Source organism: Natator depressus, chromosome 5 (assembly GCF_965152275.1).
Source record: "Natator depressus isolate rNatDep1 chromosome 5, rNatDep2.hap1, whole genome shotgun sequence".
NCBI lineage: Eukaryota > Metazoa > Chordata > Testudines > Cheloniidae > Natator > Natator depressus.
In genome coordinates, this window is record NC_134238.1 from 85,200,917 (window position 1) to 85,220,955 (window position 20,039).

At 39.1% G+C, this 20,039-nt stretch overlaps 1 protein-coding gene across 2 annotated transcripts in view; it reads left to right on the forward strand.

The window, feature by feature from the left end:
• CNTNAP4 (contactin associated protein family member 4) overlaps positions 1-20,039 on the forward strand; it is a 305,669-nt gene that overhangs the window by 25,088 nt on the left and 260,542 nt on the right. For both annotated transcript variants that reach the window (XM_074953126.1, XM_074953125.1), the window contains exon 2: positions 19,792-19,902. In XM_074953126.1, the coding sequence (XP_074809227.1) occupies positions 19,792-19,902 (111 nt within the window). The remainder of the gene's footprint in view (positions 1-19,791; positions 19,903-20,039) is intronic.

Here is a 20,039-nt window from a genome sequence, read left to right on the forward strand (position 1 = left end):
ACAAATCACAATTTTCTATGCCTCAAATTTCTCAGCTGTAAAATATATACTGAACCTAAAAAGAGCAGTGAAGCTTAGATAAAATTTGTAAATTGCATGGAAATCTTTAGATCGTGCTAAACAGTTGAATTATTATGGTTAACAAAACTTCTTTCTTGATAAGGGAAATAATGGGGTCTTGGTGGACATAGTCATGGAAATTAAATGGAGAATTTCATGGAGTAACTTCCTCCTAGTCTACCACCTGAAAGCAAAAAGATACACTACTTGTCACTGGCTATTCGACCCAACAGAACTAACTATTTGGGACCTTTGGATTTACCACTCGAGTTATGCATCCACCCCAAATCTTTTTGTAGGGATGGGAAAGATGTTTGTACCAAAAAAAAGAATGACTTGTTCTTTTCTCATTTCCTTTTTATTTCTTTCTTTTGTGTTTCCTCCAGCATCATGCACTGATCCAATTATTTTATTGGGAGAGGACTGTAATTTGTAGAAAAAAAAATAGGTCTTGCCTTTCATCCTGAAGAAGAGAGTTCCCCAATACTAAATCAGTAGTTCTGAGAACAACTGAACTCCTAGTCAAACAACATCTACTCACAAGATCCCCATTTTTAGAACTTCCCCCACACAGTAGTTCTTGTTCCAAACACAACACACGTAAGTGAGTCTTTAGTGGACCTCTGTACTCCCTGTTGTCGTCTTGGTTTCCATGAGGAATTCAAACTGGACCCAGTGATTAGGAGTAAATAATGGATATTGTAAGTAGATCTATTATTGCTTGGTTGTCTACAAAGTATTTTATAATTACGTGCAGATTTATTGTACATGTTTTACAGCAGCTTACCACATGGTAAATTGCATCATGCATAAATCATAAGCAATTGTTATATGTCCAATATTTATTTAAACATATTATGATGCACCAAGCTTTCCTTTCAGGTCTAAACAGCTCTAATTATTTAGAGAAATGATGTTTCCACCCTGAAAGGGATTTTTTTTAATAGCCATAATGTTGGGAAATCTAAATAAAAGTGCTCATAAATATTGGTGGTACAGTATTGGATCTTGTGATGTTTTTAAAGTGGTATCCTGAGGAAGAAAAATAACTGTAGCCAATCAAATCAAGGCTGTTGGTTGCTAATGCCTCCAACGCCTTTTGAAACTCAGTCCTGCTTAGATGATATAAGTTTTATTTGACTAGGTGCTTTCTCTAGTGAGAAGTAAACAGTTTGGTGCAGTTCTTTAGCCAATCTTGCATGTTATAATTATCTATGACTAATCCTTATGAAACATTTCAAACTTTAATCTTAATTTCCCCTAACTTTTTTTAAAATAAAAGTGAGGAAACTGAAAGCTGCTTCATATAGTGCTTTTGTTTCTTTTATGACAGTTGAGCTGTAGATTATGGTTTAGCTGAATTACTGGAGCACATTTGTAACAGAAAGTGAACCTTCAGTATACTGGCTGTAAACTTACTGTCCTTAAGTAAAATTACTTTAGATATGAAACTGATTGATTGAAACACTGTTTAGAAAAGTAACTACAGGAGATTAAAATACCCTTTAATGTGGAAACTAAAAACATGATTCTTCTCACAATGGTTTTAGCCAGTGTAACTCCATTGATCTAGCTGAAGTTTCTCCTGAGATTAAAAACAGACGCTAAACATCTGTATGTGTACTTTGACAATACTGTGGGCCAGAACCTGGTGATAAAGTAGTCATGAAGCCAATGGACTGGCCTCCTGAGGATTCTTCTCCCCTAGGGAATTTTTATTGGCATTGAGTAGCCATAGTTGGTCCTACATCTCATCTGTTCTTGGCCCTCAGCAGAGAGGTCATGTTTGGAGGATATGAGGTGAGGCAGGTCATCACTGTATCCTGGTAATCTTCATCTGCCATCAGAATTGCTAGCACTGAAGTTTATAGAAAGTGAATTTCAAAGTCAGTTCCATGAATATTGATACCAAAAGTTCTTCACTCAAAGAACTCATCCACTCAATGAATAGAAACAATGCCAAGTGATGACTTCCTCTCAAATTTACCAACACAGCTCTACTACCAAAGCTCAAATACATATAATTATTTCTGATCAGTTCATAGATCTGATTTGTTTAATTGCCAAATACCTCATAAATATACTATCTCATAAATTTCAATCTGCCAGTATTATACTGTGAGCAAGAAAAGCCTGAATTCCTTGGACAAATCAGCATAAAATTGTTGCTGAAATGTAGGCTGCCAGCTTAATAGGGTCAGATTGCAATCTAATTTACAGAATTGTAGATCCACATGAATTTAGTTGGCTTCAGTGGAGTGGGTTTTGGATTTACAGTATTGTGAGATCAGAATTTGAATCATAGCTCTTTAGTAGAGTTAAAATCCTGTACTCCCCTCTTCTCGATGCATACCATTTTGCATACTGAGGATGCCTTATCTTTACATCACCACAATAAGGCAACCTTACAGAGGCATGAATACATGGTTTTCAAAACAAAATCCTGAAATTGTATTCCATTCACCATGACACATCCCTTCTATGTGTACATTATATTGCTTCATAGCATACGTGAAAGGAAAAAAACTGAATTGCTTTGCACATTACAAAATTGTCCTTTCAAAGACAAACCACCTATCAGTTAAAATGATTTTACCTACTTTAACATAGCATGTTGGAAAGAAGCTTTTAAAAATGCTTGCTCTGTGATTCAGTGTACAAAAACATTTTTCCTTAAAGTCTCTGTTCTGTACGTGGGACAAGTACATTAGAGAAATGCAAGAACAGCTGTATGACACTTTTTTTTTCTCCTGATTTCTAACTCAGGCCAGATTTGGAAACCTTTTGGAACATGTAATTATCACAAAAAGAGAATTCCTCCCCAGCACAGATAATATTTGTAGAAAAATGTGCTGAGATGACTCATCCTAGAACCTGTTTGCACTGTTGTCAGAAATAATGAGCTATATACTTCACTGCAGCCAAATTTCACTTGGTGTAGGGGAGTGGCTGTGAAAGATCTGGCGACAGCTCCCTGAGTCTGCTTCGCCTGGCTCCTGTGCCTGTGAAAGCAGCATAAGTGCTGCTTTAACTAATGCCCTTGGTGTTAGGTCCTTGAGGGCCTATACTGCAGTAGAGGATTGGTGTGGTATACCATGCCTCTTAGGGTGTGTCTATACTGCAATAAAACAGATGTGGTTGGCCTGTGTCAGTTGACTTGGGCTTTGGCTAGTGGGGCTATAAAAATTTGCATTGTAGATGCTTGGGCTCAGTCAGGAGCCCAGGCTCCAGGATACTCCATCTCTAGCATCTACACTGCAATTTTATAGCCCCAGAGCCCTGCAAGCCAGAGTCTGCTGATATGAGCCAGCTATGGGTGTTTTATTGCAGTGTAGGTTTAGGCTTACACTGGGGTTTTGGTGGGGTGGCTGGTGCAAGAGCTGCATCATCTCAGTTTATGCCAGCGGAGAGGGTCCTCACTGCAAGGGAAATTCTCAGCTAGCTGTTTGCTGGATCATGGCCTAAGTTGTTCTATAGCTAAGTTTATCTCTCAAGACATACCTAAAAAAAGAAATGTAGTAAAAATATCACATTCTTAGCTATTGGCAGTTAGGACTGACCTTTCGTTCTGTAAGGATACAAGGTTGCTTATCAAAAATATGAATCTGCTATAGTTATAGATTTTTGCCCTACAATAGATTAATAGGGATTAAAAAGACACACAGAGAGAAAATTAACACCTCTCCATGTCCCTTTTTATTTTCTCCAGTGTCCTTTTATTGCAGGTAATTTAGTTTTAGTTCTTTCACCTCCCTACAACTCTACATCAATCTACACCTTTTCCAGTATTTCTCAGGGCATCTACTGGGTCCTATAGGTTTAGGAGAAACATGATACATATTTGATAAGAACTGCATATGTAATTCTTTATCTAATTTACGTGGGTGTAAGACTGGACTCTTGATATGGATCCACAATTGAGATTTTTTTTAAAGTGCAGCGTGCACCCATGCGTGCGCACACAGAATCTTCAGTCCACAAGATAGTTTTTCTTTACTCTCAAATTACAAATTGATTTATTAGAATATGAATGGAACACTGGAATATTTGGATTGTAGCAAGGTATTTGATGGTGTTTCTGGCAAAAATATACCTTCAAAAATTAATATTGTTTTGGTTAGGATATGGGAATGGAAAAGGTGGAGTAATAATGTCATGTTTTAGGGATGAGTCTAATATGGAACGGGTAATAGTTCCAGTCATATTTAAAATAATTAATGATTCTGAAGGAGTAAACATCATCATATTAATTCAATTGGTAAATAATAAACTGGGAAGATTTTCAAATTCTAATAAATGCAGTTAAATATCTCCCATCCATAGGCAATCTCGCCTCCTAGCCTCCTTTTTCATATAGAGGTTACTTTTCCTCTCATTTAACAGTACTTCATGCTTTCAGCCTGCACAAACCATATGTGAAATTCATTTTCGTGGTTTGGAGGTTTTCAGAATAAAGAAAATTAGGCTTAGTGTGCATTGTATTTAAATATACACCCACACACAAGTGATAACCAGGAGCTGCTACATGTGAATCAATGGAGTTACAACATGGGAGAACTGGAATATGTTAAAGAAGAATCAAGGTCATTCTCCTTTTGGTGTGACTGAAGTATGATAACTAAGGCCAAAATTCTGCAATAGATTCCTCATTGTGGAAACTTAAATTTTCATGGAATCCCACTGATTTCAGAGGAACACTCGATGTTTGTAAGGATTCGTGCTGGCAGATTTCATTACTGGATCAGAGGCTACCTGAGGTGATTAACTTTCACAGAAAATATGTTGCTTTATTACAAGATCCCAAGATGTGTTTCACATGTATAATTCCCCATTGAATTCAGTGTGTGTTAGTGACTGCACTTTAAAAGTTAGTTTGTTTTTGAAATATTCTACTGGTTTTGAGAATTATTCCATATGTTTAAAATGGGAATATAGCTAGAACAGGTAATCTCTCCCAAAATGCATGACACCCTTTAGATGTGATCATTGTAAGTATGTTGAGTGCATCTTAGGATCAGGTCCTAAATTTTCATATACAAACATAGGTCCAAATTCTGATGACACAATGTAAATCTGGTTTCAATCAATTGGCTTCAGTAGGGTCACTCTGGGTTTACATTATTTAAATGAGCAGAATTAGGCCAATTCTTTCTATTTAGGCCAATTCTTCCATTTGTCTGCACTTAATAACACATGGGCTGACTGATGGGGTTCTCAACAGATGCAGCAGTTCACCAACTCTCAATTTCATAATCAGAGTCCTAGATTGTAAATTTTTGAGGCAGAAACCTTTAATTCTTGTCTGTAAAACACATCAGAACACTTTTTTTGTACTAAAAACTTATGTTGTTGTGTTTTCCACACAAACTGACAGATTTGCTTTCATGGTCAAGTATCCCAATGAAAATTGTTTTAAATAAAGTTTTGATTTTAAAAAGGGCAAAAAAAAAAAAAGACTTTGAATGGAAAATGTTAAAAAAAAACTTCTATCATTATCTGGAAGCTCTTGTGGGAAAGAGAAAGGACATCTACAACATCATTGATTATGCATTACAAAATAATTTGAATTTTTATAGAGAAACTTATATTAATCCTAACACAATTTGCACCAACATCCCTGTTTATATTTCAGCTGAAAAATAAATGAAAAACATAATGAAAATATATTGAATTTCAAAACATAATGGGATAGTATAAGAAGAGTGACAATTTAATAATCCAGTGAGAAGTTATAAGGCAGTCTTTATTTCATAGGAAATGGCATTGCAAGCAGTTACAAAATTAGTTTACCTACATGGTGGAGGGAACCTTTTAATACTGACTTAAAAATATATATCTTCAATATCAGTGAATTAAAATATCATTTTACTTTTAAATCACATTCATTTTTAGTCCAGTTCATAAACTGACTGTGCTCCCTTTCAAGGTCTTGCCATTTTACTAGCCTACCACTCATTACCATTTTTGAATGTTTCCAGTCTGCATTACAGGAATTTATATATTGCATTAAACTTTTATACTTCAGCACAAAATGAACACAATATACGTTTGTCTTTAAATGCTGGTGATGTTTCTTACCAATAAACTCATTCTTCATAACAATGTAACTGTACTCTGATAAATAGCTAAAGGTAAATAATGTTATCACCTATTCATATTAAAAGTTTCACCAATCAGCATGTTAACTTACAGAAAATAAGTTTAAAAAGAGATGTGTAAACGAAGCTACATTAAAGCAAACCAAGTAGGTACTACTGAACAACAAGATCCACAAGTTTCAGATTCTGTTGATACTTTTTATTCATTCTACATGTTTCTGCTAGGTATGACTTGGATTTGATATAGACTAGTCGTTGCCTTTTAAGTATTCCCAGAGACAAACAGATAACTGTATCTCATGCTAACAGTATGCCCTTCTACTTTCCTATATTTACCATAGAAAATAACCTCTATCTAAAATATTCAAGGTATCTGCAAAATACTTGTTAAACTTGCTGACTATCTTAGATAAAGAGCTACCACTGTGCACCTTTAAAGTGAATAACTAGTATTTAATAGGAAATCTGTGCATTTTCCCATCAAATGACAATTTTATTCTGTCCTATTGTGTGATTGATTCATATTTCTACCGTAAGGTCACAATTTTAAAAATACAGGCTTGACCCAACAACAATGGAAGGACTCTTATTGCCTTCAAAGGGCATTGAGCTGTTCCTATTTCAGTTAAAAATGTAGGAGTCAGATTCAATACTAGGCCGCCTCCTCTCGCTGTGCTGTAGCCCTCAGGCAAGCAACATAACCCAAAAGTGGGTGGCACTAGCTGAAAATGAGGTCTAGATGGGACAGCAGGGAAAGGGATGATTCAGATGGTCTCCTTTGGAAGCAACAAAGGAGTTAGATGTTGGCCCTTGGTCCCCCGTCCCTTCCCTACACCAATTCCAAAGACCAGGCAGTTCCTTCATTTCAGTATGTTACAGGCTAATAAAACAACTCGTTGGTTTTGACACATTTTTCTCCATCTGTCAGCATGGTTCAAAATTAAGTTGGCCACATAGTAAAGCAAAGGGAAAAAATATTAAAAATGGAAAATACTTTAAGGATACCTCACAATGTTACTAACAATACAGAATGATGCATGTATATTGTAATGTATGATCATTTGCATGATTATTTTTGCAAAGATGAATTTATAGCTTATTGAATGCTTCATCGTAATACTTTACTGCATAAGAGTTGCAGGGCAACAGATACCAAATGAGGCATGTCCCTTAAACTACAGCACAGGTGGCCATGGTAAATTAAACTCAGTCTCTCAATCTCAGACCTAATGAAAGTGGGGAAAGAGAGAGAGAGATAATAGGCCAGATTCTGAGCCCTTTCCACATATTCTACCTAGTTATGATTTGGATTGGATATTGATGGTGGCCTTTAATTTTTTCCTAAAAACAGAACTTTTCCTCCAGACTATAATATGCCTCCCCCCCCATATTTAACTATAGGAAACAGTCTTGGATACCTTTTTGACCACTTTGTCTGTATGCATTATGATAGTCTTTAGTTATATGATTGCATATCTGAATGTTCTTTTATCATAGTTTTTGTGTATAATTTCAGAGGGTTTTAGTAAAGTAAACTGAAAAACCTTGTGGCAACGTATCCACATCCACATTGGTTATCATCAGGGTTGGAACTTTTAGATTCGCTATACAGACCTCTGCCACTTGAGCAAATGGAATCACAAACAGCAGTAATATGTTGTTGTCATCCTGCATGTGGACACGCACTAGAGAGGGATGGGACACTCACTTGGCTGATGTGTCATAGATTTTGCTGACAGCAGATGAATCTTGGTTTCCATTCTAGGCTCTGGGAGGGAGTGTACTCGAGTGGACACGCCCTTTCTGCCCTGTCTAAGTCCTGTCTCTTCCTCGCTCCTGGCTCCGTATCCCAGTTCCGTCTCCTTGCCAACTTTCTCCCAATCCCTCTCTTCAGTTCTCAACCCAGTCTCCTTTCCCAGCCAGTTCTAGCCCTGCCCCGGCCATCTCATCGAATCTCAATCAATCTCTCTCTCTCCCATCCCTGCCACAGTCCCTCCAATCTCTTTACCCAGCCAATCCTAGTTCCCCTCCACACACCTTCTTGTCAGGTCTGTCACCCCCTCCTTATCACCTCCATTCTCCCCAACACTGGTTCTTAGTCCCAGTATCCTTTTCTAGCCAGTTCCAGCCTCCCCTGTACTCTCCAGCTTAACATATCTGTATTCCTCCACAGCCAACTAGCTTTCAGTCCCCACCCCTGTTTCTGACACTGGCTCCTAGTCTCTTTTCCCAATGAGTCAGTGTCTCCTTGCCCAGCCAGTCCCAGTTTCTTTCCCTACTCCAGTCCCATTCTCACCAGATTCCTTGTCCAATCTACTCCTTTCTCTTTCCCTTGTCTGGCTTTGGTGCCCTCTGCATTTGAATTAAGCAGCTTCCTTTTCCATGCTGCCTGGGTGCCAGCAGGAGTATCATTAAGATCAGAGAGAGAGAGAGAAAGTAGGATGACCAGATGTCCCGATTTTATAGGGACAGTCCTGATATTTGGAGCTTTTTCTTATAGAGGCTCCTATTACACCCCCACCCTCTGCCCCGATTTTTCACATTTGCTTTCTGGTCACCCTAAGAGAGAAAGGTTCTTTACTCTCAGTTCCAGTATCTGGCGCAGAACAGCTGGGAACAGACATTACAGGAAAAGTACATGTTTGTCCCTGTAGCCCTGGGCTGTGAGGGGATGGAAAATGCTCAACCATTCTGTGGGCATGGCACATGCACAGTCTGCTCATAAGAGCAGAGAGGCTGGAGCTTGCCCAGCACAGGAATATTTAGGGAATTTAGCTGCTACAATAGAATAAGCCCCTATTCAGCATGTGCAAATAGCAATTTTTTAAAAAGCTTTTAATTTGGCCATATTATTGGTAGATTTCCTCAGAGTTGGCAAAAGGCATATCCCTGACAAAAAAGCTACCCCCTGCCAAATGTTAAGTTTAGGGACACTAGACCAGTTCAAAGAAAAGTCACTAGAATTTTTTAACATTGGCAAAAAAAACCCAACGTATTTTCCCTGGTTCTTGGAAACGGCTATACCATTTTGGCTGAAATTTTCAACAAAAACAAAATCAGCCTCAGGCAGATATCTGCATGGAAAATTTCAGCCTGAATAGTTAACATTTGAAAGTTATAAGCAACTGAAAACAAGGTTTTATAATGGGAAGTATCTGGCAACTTGAATACCTAATCATGATCCAGAATGTTTTACAAAGCAATTTTAAGTATTAGTATCCCATTTTCCAGCCCTGCCTAGGACACTTTCCAGCAAAAGAGTATAGGGTGGTGGTGGAGCAGACAGGTTGCTGTGAATTAATGTACATGTCTTATTATTCCCATTCATGTCAGAGCGCCTTCCAAATGTCATTTGAAGGCAGCATATGGACCTAAGATAGTAAAACTCATACATAATGGTGGTCATTCTAAGTGAAATGGTGCTTAATGTTTAATTCCAGGGAGGCCTAGGTATCACCGGGATGTTGAAAATGGCAGAGACTCCAAAAGTTAATTAAGCTTAAGAGTAATATGGTGATGAATGATTTAAAAGCCACATGGCTCAATAATGGTTTAAATCCACAGCTCATGGTGGAGAGGAAGTGTAAACAGGACTGCAGCTATTGTGCTAGGGTACTGCATGCACTGCTTCTCTGTACAGCATCTGCTACTCAGCCCTTTATGAAACGAAGGTGGATCAGTGACCTTAACTTCACCTTTCTTGCCTCTTCTCTACTTTGGGAGGGCTCATTACTACATCAGCAGTATCCTGTGGACTGCTATTGCACCCAAACCTCTGCTCACATGGCAAGAAAAGCCTCTGCTCTTGTGCATCAAACATTTTGCATATGCAATTGTGGTAATTAGGTGCCAAACTCCAGCATTTGTGCTCTTAAAGTAAATGCATATCTAAATAGGTGCCCATGCAAAATCTGTAAACCCAGTATTGAGGGTTGGGTTGAGGATGGCTGAAAACTTTGACATGAGGTTTTTACAGTGGTACACAGGATTCTAGTTGATGATTCCCTCTGAAATCAGAGAGATTAATGTCCCATACACATTCTTGATGATACAGGGGAAAGAGCTCAATCTAAATGATTTTTTTTTAATTGCATAGAAGTTGAAACAGGTACTAACAATATCCTGAAGCGATCTCACAGTTTTTAACTTGTTTTTGTTTGAGTGCTTTCTCCTTCAAGCACCCCTTAGCAAGCACTTGGGGTCAAAGATACTATCCAAATACATAAAACAATGTTATAAACAAGGCTACAATAGTTGCTTTACAATGTGACATGCTAGTCATGTTTTACTGATCCATATAAAGCATGAGACACTTTCTAACTGTAAGAACAGTAGGACAACAGAACAAACTGCCCAGGAAGGTTGTGGAAACTCCTTTACTGGAGGCTTTGAAAAGGAGGCTGGATAGCCATCGGTCTTGGATGGTTTAGACAAAAATCCTGCATCATGGCAGGGGGCTAGAATAGATGACCCTTGTGGTCCCTTCTAACCCTGTGGTTCTATGATTCTATGATATGGCAGTATAAATGCTGTCTGTGAGTTGACATTAGTTTACTTGGAAGGTGCATGTTGAAATTCTCAAAGTTGGCATACCGTCAATATTTTAAAGTTGTGGAGGGGGAAATAAACCTGACTATTCTGCATATGCAGCAGTCAGCTGTGCTTCTATAAGAAGGCTCTGCTGCTTACTTGATTATACTAAATCTGCACTGACATTATCGTATACTGAAGGACAAGGCTTTAAATAACTGGAATGAACAGTGCAATGTGATGGATGGAGCAAATATTTGTCTGCTAATATATACACTCTCCTCTGTTTAAGTCTTGTAGCTTCAGGGTTTTTATTTTTAATTGTATTACAACTTTCCCCCACAACATGCACTGTTCTCTCCTGTCTCTCTTTGATCTTCTCATTTTCAGACATCTGGTTTTTAAATAGCTGCTATTATGGCTAAATTCAGCATATTGATCCATCAGCCCCTGGCAGAATTGGTACTACAACCAACTGAATATCTTTTCCTACTACCTCTCTGGAGACTGATTGTGCTAGGTCTGCAACCTGTTCACACTGTAGGCCTGAGATGTGAAAGTCTGTGGTGTATCTCCAAACCAAGGTTCAAACATTAACATCACAATATGCTAGTGTTTCATCAAATGCACATTCATTCTTCATGTAGGCTTTATTCAATGCCAGATGTGTGTGGACAATACAGAAACTGGGCATATGCAGTTATGCATCTGGTATCATTGAATATTAGTCTAATTTGTTAAACATCTCAAGAACTTAACAGTATTGCAAAGTTGATTAAATATAGTTCATTTTCCTCTCTTTAACTGGTGTAAAGAGAGTCCTCTTGAAGATATACATCTGTACCTATTCATTCTTGAGTATGTGAATGAAACTCCCATAGAAAGTTCTAGGCCAAATTCAATGGTAATATACTGTCAGGGAGCACAGATTCACCCAGCAGCACCTCCTGCTGGTCATCTTCGGGAATTAACATTCCAGCCTCTGGAGCAGCCTCTTCAGAGCAATGTCTCACCGCCTCTGGCCCCCCATGTCCCTCCCAAACCCTGGTGCCCTTGTCTTGGGTGCTACCCCCTGGCAGTACCCCACAGTTCTGGGTCTCCCCCTCCCAGGGAAATCCCCACCCACTATCCCCACATCACCTCTATCATAGGCTACTGCCAGTCACCAACTAGCCTCCACTCCCTGGGGCAGACTGCAGCATAAGCCACTCACCACTGGGGAGGGGGTTTGGCTCTGCTGCCTCTGCCTACCTGTGTCTGCCCCTGCAACCTGCATACCTAATAGGCCTTCCCAGGCCTGCAGCCTGGGGCTTTCCAGGCTGGAGCCCCCAGGCTCCTCTCGCCCTTCCCCAGCCCTGCTCTAATCTAGGTGTCCTGCTCAGCACCTTGCAGCCAAGCCCTTCTCCGTCTTCAGGCAGAGGGAGACTCTCCTGGAGCTTCTGGCTCAAAGCCTTTATAGAGCCAGCTGGGCCCTGATTGGGACGTGGCCCTCAGCTGCCACCACTTCCCCCAATCAGCCAGGGTTTCACTCCCTGCCCCAGCCGCAGCCCTCTGCAGGGCTTTTCCAACCCCTTCAGGGCTGGAGCGGGTGTTCACCCCGCTACATATACATTCTATTATAATGTACAGGTCAGGGAAAAGTTGGTCAGAAAACAGATGTCCATGGTTAGAATAGTGATAATAGTATAGCTTTCACTGACTTGGCTTTCAGGTATTGTACAAACTATGTGTAACTCCAGTCCCCGGTGTTCAGTTAGATTGTGAGCTCTCCTGGGCATGGACTGGCTGTTCATCTGTTTGAACAAAACCCAACACATGGGACCCACTCTGATCCTAACTGGGGGATTCTGAATGCTACTGTAATATAAATGAATAGTGATAGGCATACTAAACAAGTCCCAATATGCCCCCGTTAACTTATGAATCACCATCTCCAACACTCCCAGGGCCAAGTGAGTTTAAGCAAAGTGGGCATCGCTCCTGTTGGGCCAGATTCCTGTCTCACATTACTGTGAATCAAGAGTAACGTTGTTGAAATCAATAGAGTTTCTATACTAATGTGACAGCAATGTGAGGTCAGAATTAGGCCAAATGGGAGGAGTTATGCCTATTTATATCAGAGGCGGAATTGGGTCTCCACTGAATACAAAATTGGTGTAATTTATCCTTGTTTTGGACATGTAATGAATATCATATCAATGAAATTTACACTATTTTTGCCACTTAAAGTAATTTATTCATCATCTAATTATCATTTTAAGTCAGAATTAATTGTGGCTGCACATGGTTATGTATATAACATTGTAGGTGAAAAATTGGGGGCAGGTTTGAGAACTGTTTGAAAATTTGTGACTTGATTTTTCAGTCTGTGCACTTACTACTCCAGTTAAGTCAATGATAGCTGCATATGCTTAGCACCTATGATAATCAATCAGCTGGGACCTTGAACTTTATGTTGATGACTGCTGTGACTCTTTTGGTTCTTCTCTGACTTCCTTGTTCACCTTAATTGCCCTGCATTAACACCTCTGTCCACTACAATTGTCATTCCCTAAACCTTGTTTTTACCAACAAGATGTATTAATAGATTAAAGCAGTCCTAGAATTTTACTTGACTCTTTATTCTCTTTCTCCTTATATCTCTGTTCTTACTTGCAAGGTCTAAACTTAGGGTTTACCTCACCTCTCATTTAGACTCCTGTAAATCAAGAGTAGCGCCAGTAAAGTAAAGTAATATGGTTATAAAACTGATCAGTTTATAGCCTAGCTGAAAATATATTCCCTAGGTACATCATTCTTTATTAGCATCAATCTGGAAGTGGCTGGCAAGAAGGCCTACTCTTACATAGACTTTTGTTTCACCACTGGAGTAAGGGAAAAAAGAGGCTGGTGCAGGAGACAATAGCCAATGTGGAGGAGTATTCTTGTAAGACATTGCAAAGTAGCTTTTTCACCAGATCCTACAGAAGTAATGAATAGTAGCCATGGAACCTACATTGAAACGAAACAATTTTTTCATGCGTGTAATAAGTATTTCAGTTCTAAAACTAGCAAATGAAAATGATCTGTATGCAATATCTTTTATTAAATGCAATAAACAAGTCAATACAGACCACCTGACCATTATCAACTATTGCAAGCTGTGTTTTGGATTTAATTCAGGAGTTCTTACTAAATTTTGGGTTAAAATGAATAGTAACCCCAGAACCTCAATATTTGCTGGGTTTGATAAGCTATAGAGAACAAGGCAGTGTCAGGTCTCTTTCCTAGAAAAATTCCCCACAGCTGCTGTACAATAAATGTATGATTACCCATAGATGTATTTACAGTAATTGGCTCATTTCTCTTCAGTCAATACATTGTACGAGACAAATCATTTTTGTCTTACAGTATTGTATTTTTGAATAATAGCTTATGTATATTCAGCTGTCTCTGTGTGTCTAATTTTATATATATATAGAGAGAGAGAAAGAGAGAGAGAATAAATATAATACAATGCACAATATATAGGTGTATATACTTAATGAGCATAGATGGGAATGTAATATAGAGCATTGTGCATGTAGCGCATTGTGCAGATATCAAAGTAAAGTTCTTATTAGATCTCTTAAATAGAATAAAATAGCACTGCTGAATATTCTCAGTGATTTCTACAGATGAAGGGCACCTAATGGATAATGTAATCAGCAGACACAGACATTTAAGAGGTAGCTGATTCACCTGTCCGAAGCTAATGTGTTTTTTGTGCAGGTAACCCAGTTCTGACCCTTGGATCCAATTCCTGACCTCTGACTTTGGCTCTGACCCTTGGCTCTGGCATCTGGCTTCTGACTCTAGTTCTGACCCTGGGCTCTATTCCAGGCTATTGATTCCTGCTCTGACTATTGGGCATGGCTCCTGCTCCAACCACTAGGCACCACTGTCTATGTCCCCATCATGTAACAGTTTAAGCAGCCCCAACAAAAACAAAAAGCTGATATGGCAAGTATGGATCCTACAAAGGCCAATATCTCTGCTGAAGATAGTGGAGGTCCTGCAGACCTTGCAGGCCCAGGTTGGTACCCTGCAGGCACAGAATGTGGTTCTGCAAGCTCAAGGCATGCCACCTTCAGCTCCAAACCCTGCTCCCCACGAACCCAAGTACCCATTTACTGACAAGTTAAGTGGTGATTGTGACAAATGTTGTGGATTCCTATTAGTGTTGGCTCCTATTTCTGTTATGCCCATGCTCGTATCCCACTGACCGAGCCAGGGTGGGATTGATTATTATCCTGCTTACTGGGGAGGCTCTGGCTTGGGAGTCTCCACTCCAGGAGAAATCCAGTCCACTTCTGAGACAATTTGAGGATGTTGTTAGACTATGGCTTCAATGATCCACTTCAGGTGTTGTGGCAGGGACACTGGCCAGTTGCTAAATATGCAGTGGAGTTCTGACACTTGGTAATAGACACCGAGTGGAACAAAGCTGCCCAGTGTTATCATTGCTGACTCAACCTAAATGACAATAACTGGCATGGGTGGAATGCCCGTTCAGCCTGGATGCTTTAATTGACCTATGCATCAAGATCGACAACTACCTGATCAAAGGCTTCCATTTAAAAAATGGTACTCCCAGCTCCTGCTAGCTCTAGTCTCCAAATTACCCATCCCTTCCTCATTGCTTGAACCCATGAAAGTTGACCAGGTCTGCCCCGCTTCTCCAATATGAAGAAGAATTAATACTGGGCATCTGGCCAATGCCAATACTGCAGGGACCTAGAGGCTGAATTAGCGCCCTTCCCCCTCCCCCTCAGGGCACTCCAACACTTATCTACTAATATCCAGGTAATGATGGATCAGTATCCAACACATCTCCAACTCCCTCTCTAGCTCTGGCATTCTGTGATACCCGACATGAGTATAGAGGTGCTAGTGGACTTGAGTGCCTCAGGCAATTTCATGCATTTGGAGTTCATCTGGGCACACAATACCCCCACCCAGCAGAAGGACTCTGTTGAGTTAGTGAAGTCCATAGATGGGTCATTCAGGAGCAGTCACCCACCATACAGCTCCCCTAGGAGGTAACAACTCTTCCAGGGCAGCAAGAAGTCCTCTAGCTTGTGCTAATTCATACACCGTATTCACAAGTTGTCCTTGGCATCCCTTGGCTCATGCATCTGCTGGTAGTCAGGCATAGTATGCTTTGACTCTTCATCTTGCTGACAATCCTGTTTCTGGAGAGCTGACCTGGAACCCACAACCCTTGGCAGCTTATTTGGTCTTCCAGAGAATTCAGAGATGTGAAGAGAGGATCCAAAGGCAACCTGGCAACCCTCATGACCTCCTCAATGGCTCCAGGAATTCCTGTTTAAATATCAACACTATGATGATGTGTTTACCCTATCACCTCATCACAGCTATGATTGCCTCATTCACCTTCAGCAGGGAGCAGAGGTTCCCTTCATTTACATTTTCTCCCTCTCTAAAACCTGAACAGGCTCTGGAGCTACCTTGAGGGAATTACACTGCACACACGATATAATTTTTTTTTTAGGGGGGAAAAAATCTTATTTTTTGTTCAGGAAAAACTATTTGCTGCATTTGACGTGAATTTGCAAATAGTTTCAGTTGCACCAAAACTGCAGTTTTGGTGAATTTACTATATGATTAAAAATTTTGACCAAGAAATGTACATGACAGTGAAAACAATTTTTTAGCCCTCATACGTGTGTGTGTGTGTGTGTGTGTGTATGTATATATAAAAAAATATTAGTGCTGTTGATTAATCACAGTTAACTTATGTGATTGACTCAAAAAAAGTAATCATGATAAAAAAATTAGTCGCCATTAATCACACTGTTACACAATAGAATGCTAATTGAAATGTATTAAATATTTTGGATGTTTTTCTTATTTTCAAATATATTGATTTCTGTTACAACCGAGAAGACAAAATGTACAGTGCTCACTTTATATTATTTTTATTACAAATATTTGCACTGTAAAAAAGATCAACAAAAGATATAGTATTTTTGATTCACCTCATACAAGTACTGTAGTGCAATCTCTTTATCATGAAAGTGTAACTTACAAATGTATATATTTTTGTTACATACCTGCACTCAAAAACAAAACAATGTAAAACTTTAGACCCTACAAGTCCACTCAGTCCTACTACTTGTTCAGCCAATCACTAAGACAAACAAGTTTGTTTACATTTACAGGAGATACTGCTGACTGCTTCTTATTCACCAGAAAGTGAGAACAGGCGTTCACATGGCTCTTTTGTAGCCGGTATTGCAAGATATTTACATATAAATATTGGTATGCCCCTTCATGCTTTGGCCACCATTCCAGAAGACATGCTTCCATGCTGATGATGCTTGCTAAAAAAATGTGTTGATTAAATTTGTGACTGAACTCCTTGGGGGAGAATTGTTTGTCTCCTGTTCTGTTATATCCACATTCTGCCATATATTTCATGTTATAGCAGTCTTGGATGATGACCCAGCACATGTTCATTTTAAGAACACTTTCACAGCAGATTCGACAAAACACCAAGTAGGTACTGATGTGAGATTTCTAAAAATAGCTACAGCACTCGATCCAAGGCTTAAGAATCTGAAGTGCCGTCCCAAATCTGAGAGGGTCAGGGTGTGGAGCATGCTTTCAGAAGTCTTAAAAGAACACCACCCCAATGCTTAAACTACAGAACCCAAACCACCAAAATAGAAAATCAGCCTTCTGCTGTTGACATATGACTCAGATGATGAAAACGTCTGCTCTGCTTTGGATCGTTATCGAGCATAACCCATCATCAAGGGGGGAGGGATAGCTCAGTGGTTTGAGCATTGGCCTGCTAAAGCCAGGGTTGTGAGTTCAATCCTTGAGGGGGCCATTTAGGGCTCTGGGGCAAAAACTGGGGATTGGTCCTGCTTTGAGCAGGGGTTGGACTAGATGATCTCCTGAGGTCCCTTCCAACCCTGATAGTCTATGAATCAGCATGGATGCATGTCCTCTGGAATGGTGTTTGAAGAATGAAGGGACATATGAATCTTTAGCGCATCTGGCACATAAATATCTTGCAACGCCGGCTACAACAGTGCCATACAAACACCTGTTCTCACTTCAGGTAACATTGTAAACAAGAAGCGGGCAGCATTATCTCCTGCAAATGTAAACAAACTTGGTTGTCTGAGTGATTGGCTGAAGTAGGACTGAATGGACTTGTAGGCACTAAAGTTTTACGTTGTTTTATTTTTGAATGCAGTTATTTTTTGTACATAATTCTACATTTCTAAATTCAACTTTCATGATAGAGATTGTTCTACCGTACTTGTAGTAGGTGAATTGAAAAATACTATTTCTTTTGTTTTTACAGTGCAAATACTTGTAATCAAAAATAAATATAAAGTGAGCACTGTACACTTGGTATTCTCTGTTGTAATTGAAATCAATATATTTGAACATGTAGAAAATATCAAAAATATTTTTAAAAATGGTATTCTATTGTATTGTTGTTTAACAGTGTGATTATTTTTTTAATTGCTTGACAGCCCTAGTATATATAGTTGTTTAATTTTGCATGTCATATTATTGTGGGTGTCTATCCCACACAGAAAAACAATACAAATGAATGACTAAGTCCAATCCTGCTTTCAAAATTCTCATTCAATTCAATGAAAGCTTGGCACAAGTAAGGACTTCAGTATCAAGCAGGTTGTAGCCCCATGTGTGCTGTAACTAGATGTTTCTATGCGACACTTTGTATTTTCTCAGTATTTACTTGTATTGTTACTCATTTTGGCTGCAGACATGCAGTATGCTAACTGTGTCGAGTGAAGATTATGGGAGTTGAGTGAATTCATCTCCTTGGCAAATATGGTCAGCACCTCTTAAGAGAATGTCTTAAAAATTACTCTTTGTTTTTTCATCATCTTCTAAATTTAAACAAACTCAAGACTGTACTTTTGGTATAAAAGAACCACTACTAATTGGCAATACAAACAATTATTCCTTAGAAATAGATAATTATTTCTTTAGTCCTTCATACATAGTATTTTTTTTAAGTGAGAGAGCTATCTTAGACTCATCCGTCTTCCTCTAGTTTTAATGCCAGTTGGATGAACACATCTCTTGATAGGAGTGGGAATTACCAGTGATCCTCCTTTTCCTGTTTGCATCTAGAAGATGCTCATGATCCCAGTAAGGGTTTCAGATATACAGGCCACATCTTAAAGAGTGATAGTTTACGTAATTTCTCCTCTTTTTCTAAGCAACAAATACCAGCAAAGCATAGTCAGGAAAAGGCTTGCTTACACTTTTTGTGCATTTTAAGTCAGTCCTCCTTCAGCTAAAACTAGAACAGGTATTGATTCTCAATTTATATTTTGCAATACAAATGGAGAATGAACACGTCCTGTGTAGTAATTGAGCTGGAGAGGGATTTAACATCCAAAATATTGATTAGAATCTGCTTATTTATGCACCATTGATTTTGAACTGCAGTTAATCTCCTTATCGGAAACACTGTGGTTTCTTTCTATATGAAGTTGAGACTTGCATTCTAATAATTGTCTAACTGTGATTTCATGTTGCTTCTACATCAAACACACACGCAGTTGGCAAACTCAAGGTATCATCCTTTCTGGTATCCATCTTAATGTAGCACTTTTTTTTTATTTTGGACATAGTAATTGGATGTAATGTGATTTTATTCAACACCTAGAGAAATATAGAGCGGGTGCTCAGGTCAAAGCTTCATGCTGCTCAAGCTAAAGCAGGACTGGCAGGTGTCAGTACCTATCCCTGTAAATAGTAGCTAGTGAACTGTGAGCCATTTATCAAGTCTGTCTTCGAAGTTAGGTTAGAACTTGGGAAATATAAGGAGTCAGAGAATCTAGGAAATTACACCATGGTAATCTGACGAAATATAGGTGAGATAAAAAGTGCCAGCTCAGTACTAATCTGGTACATATAATAGACCCTGAGACAAACATTCTGGAACGTGCTTCCTCAAACAAAAGGCCAATTCAGATATTTTTTCCAGTGTTGGTTCTTGGTTATAATTTTCAGTAAGCAGTGTTCAGTGCATTAACCTTAACGTGATGTTTTTTCCTGACAGATAATTGTGATGATCAGCTGGTGTCTGCCTTGCCTCAGTCTTCATTCAGCAGTTCATCAGAGCTGTCTAGCAGTCATAGTCCTGGCTTTGCAAGGCTTAATCGAAGAGATGGTGAGTCTATTTTCTGTTGATTTCTGCTTTATTTCCTCATTTTTTCCAAAGCATTTGATTACATAGAAAAAGTAAATGAGGGTCAGTGAGTATTTTCAACTTTATCTTGTATAGAATGTTGAAATGATAAAGAGTGA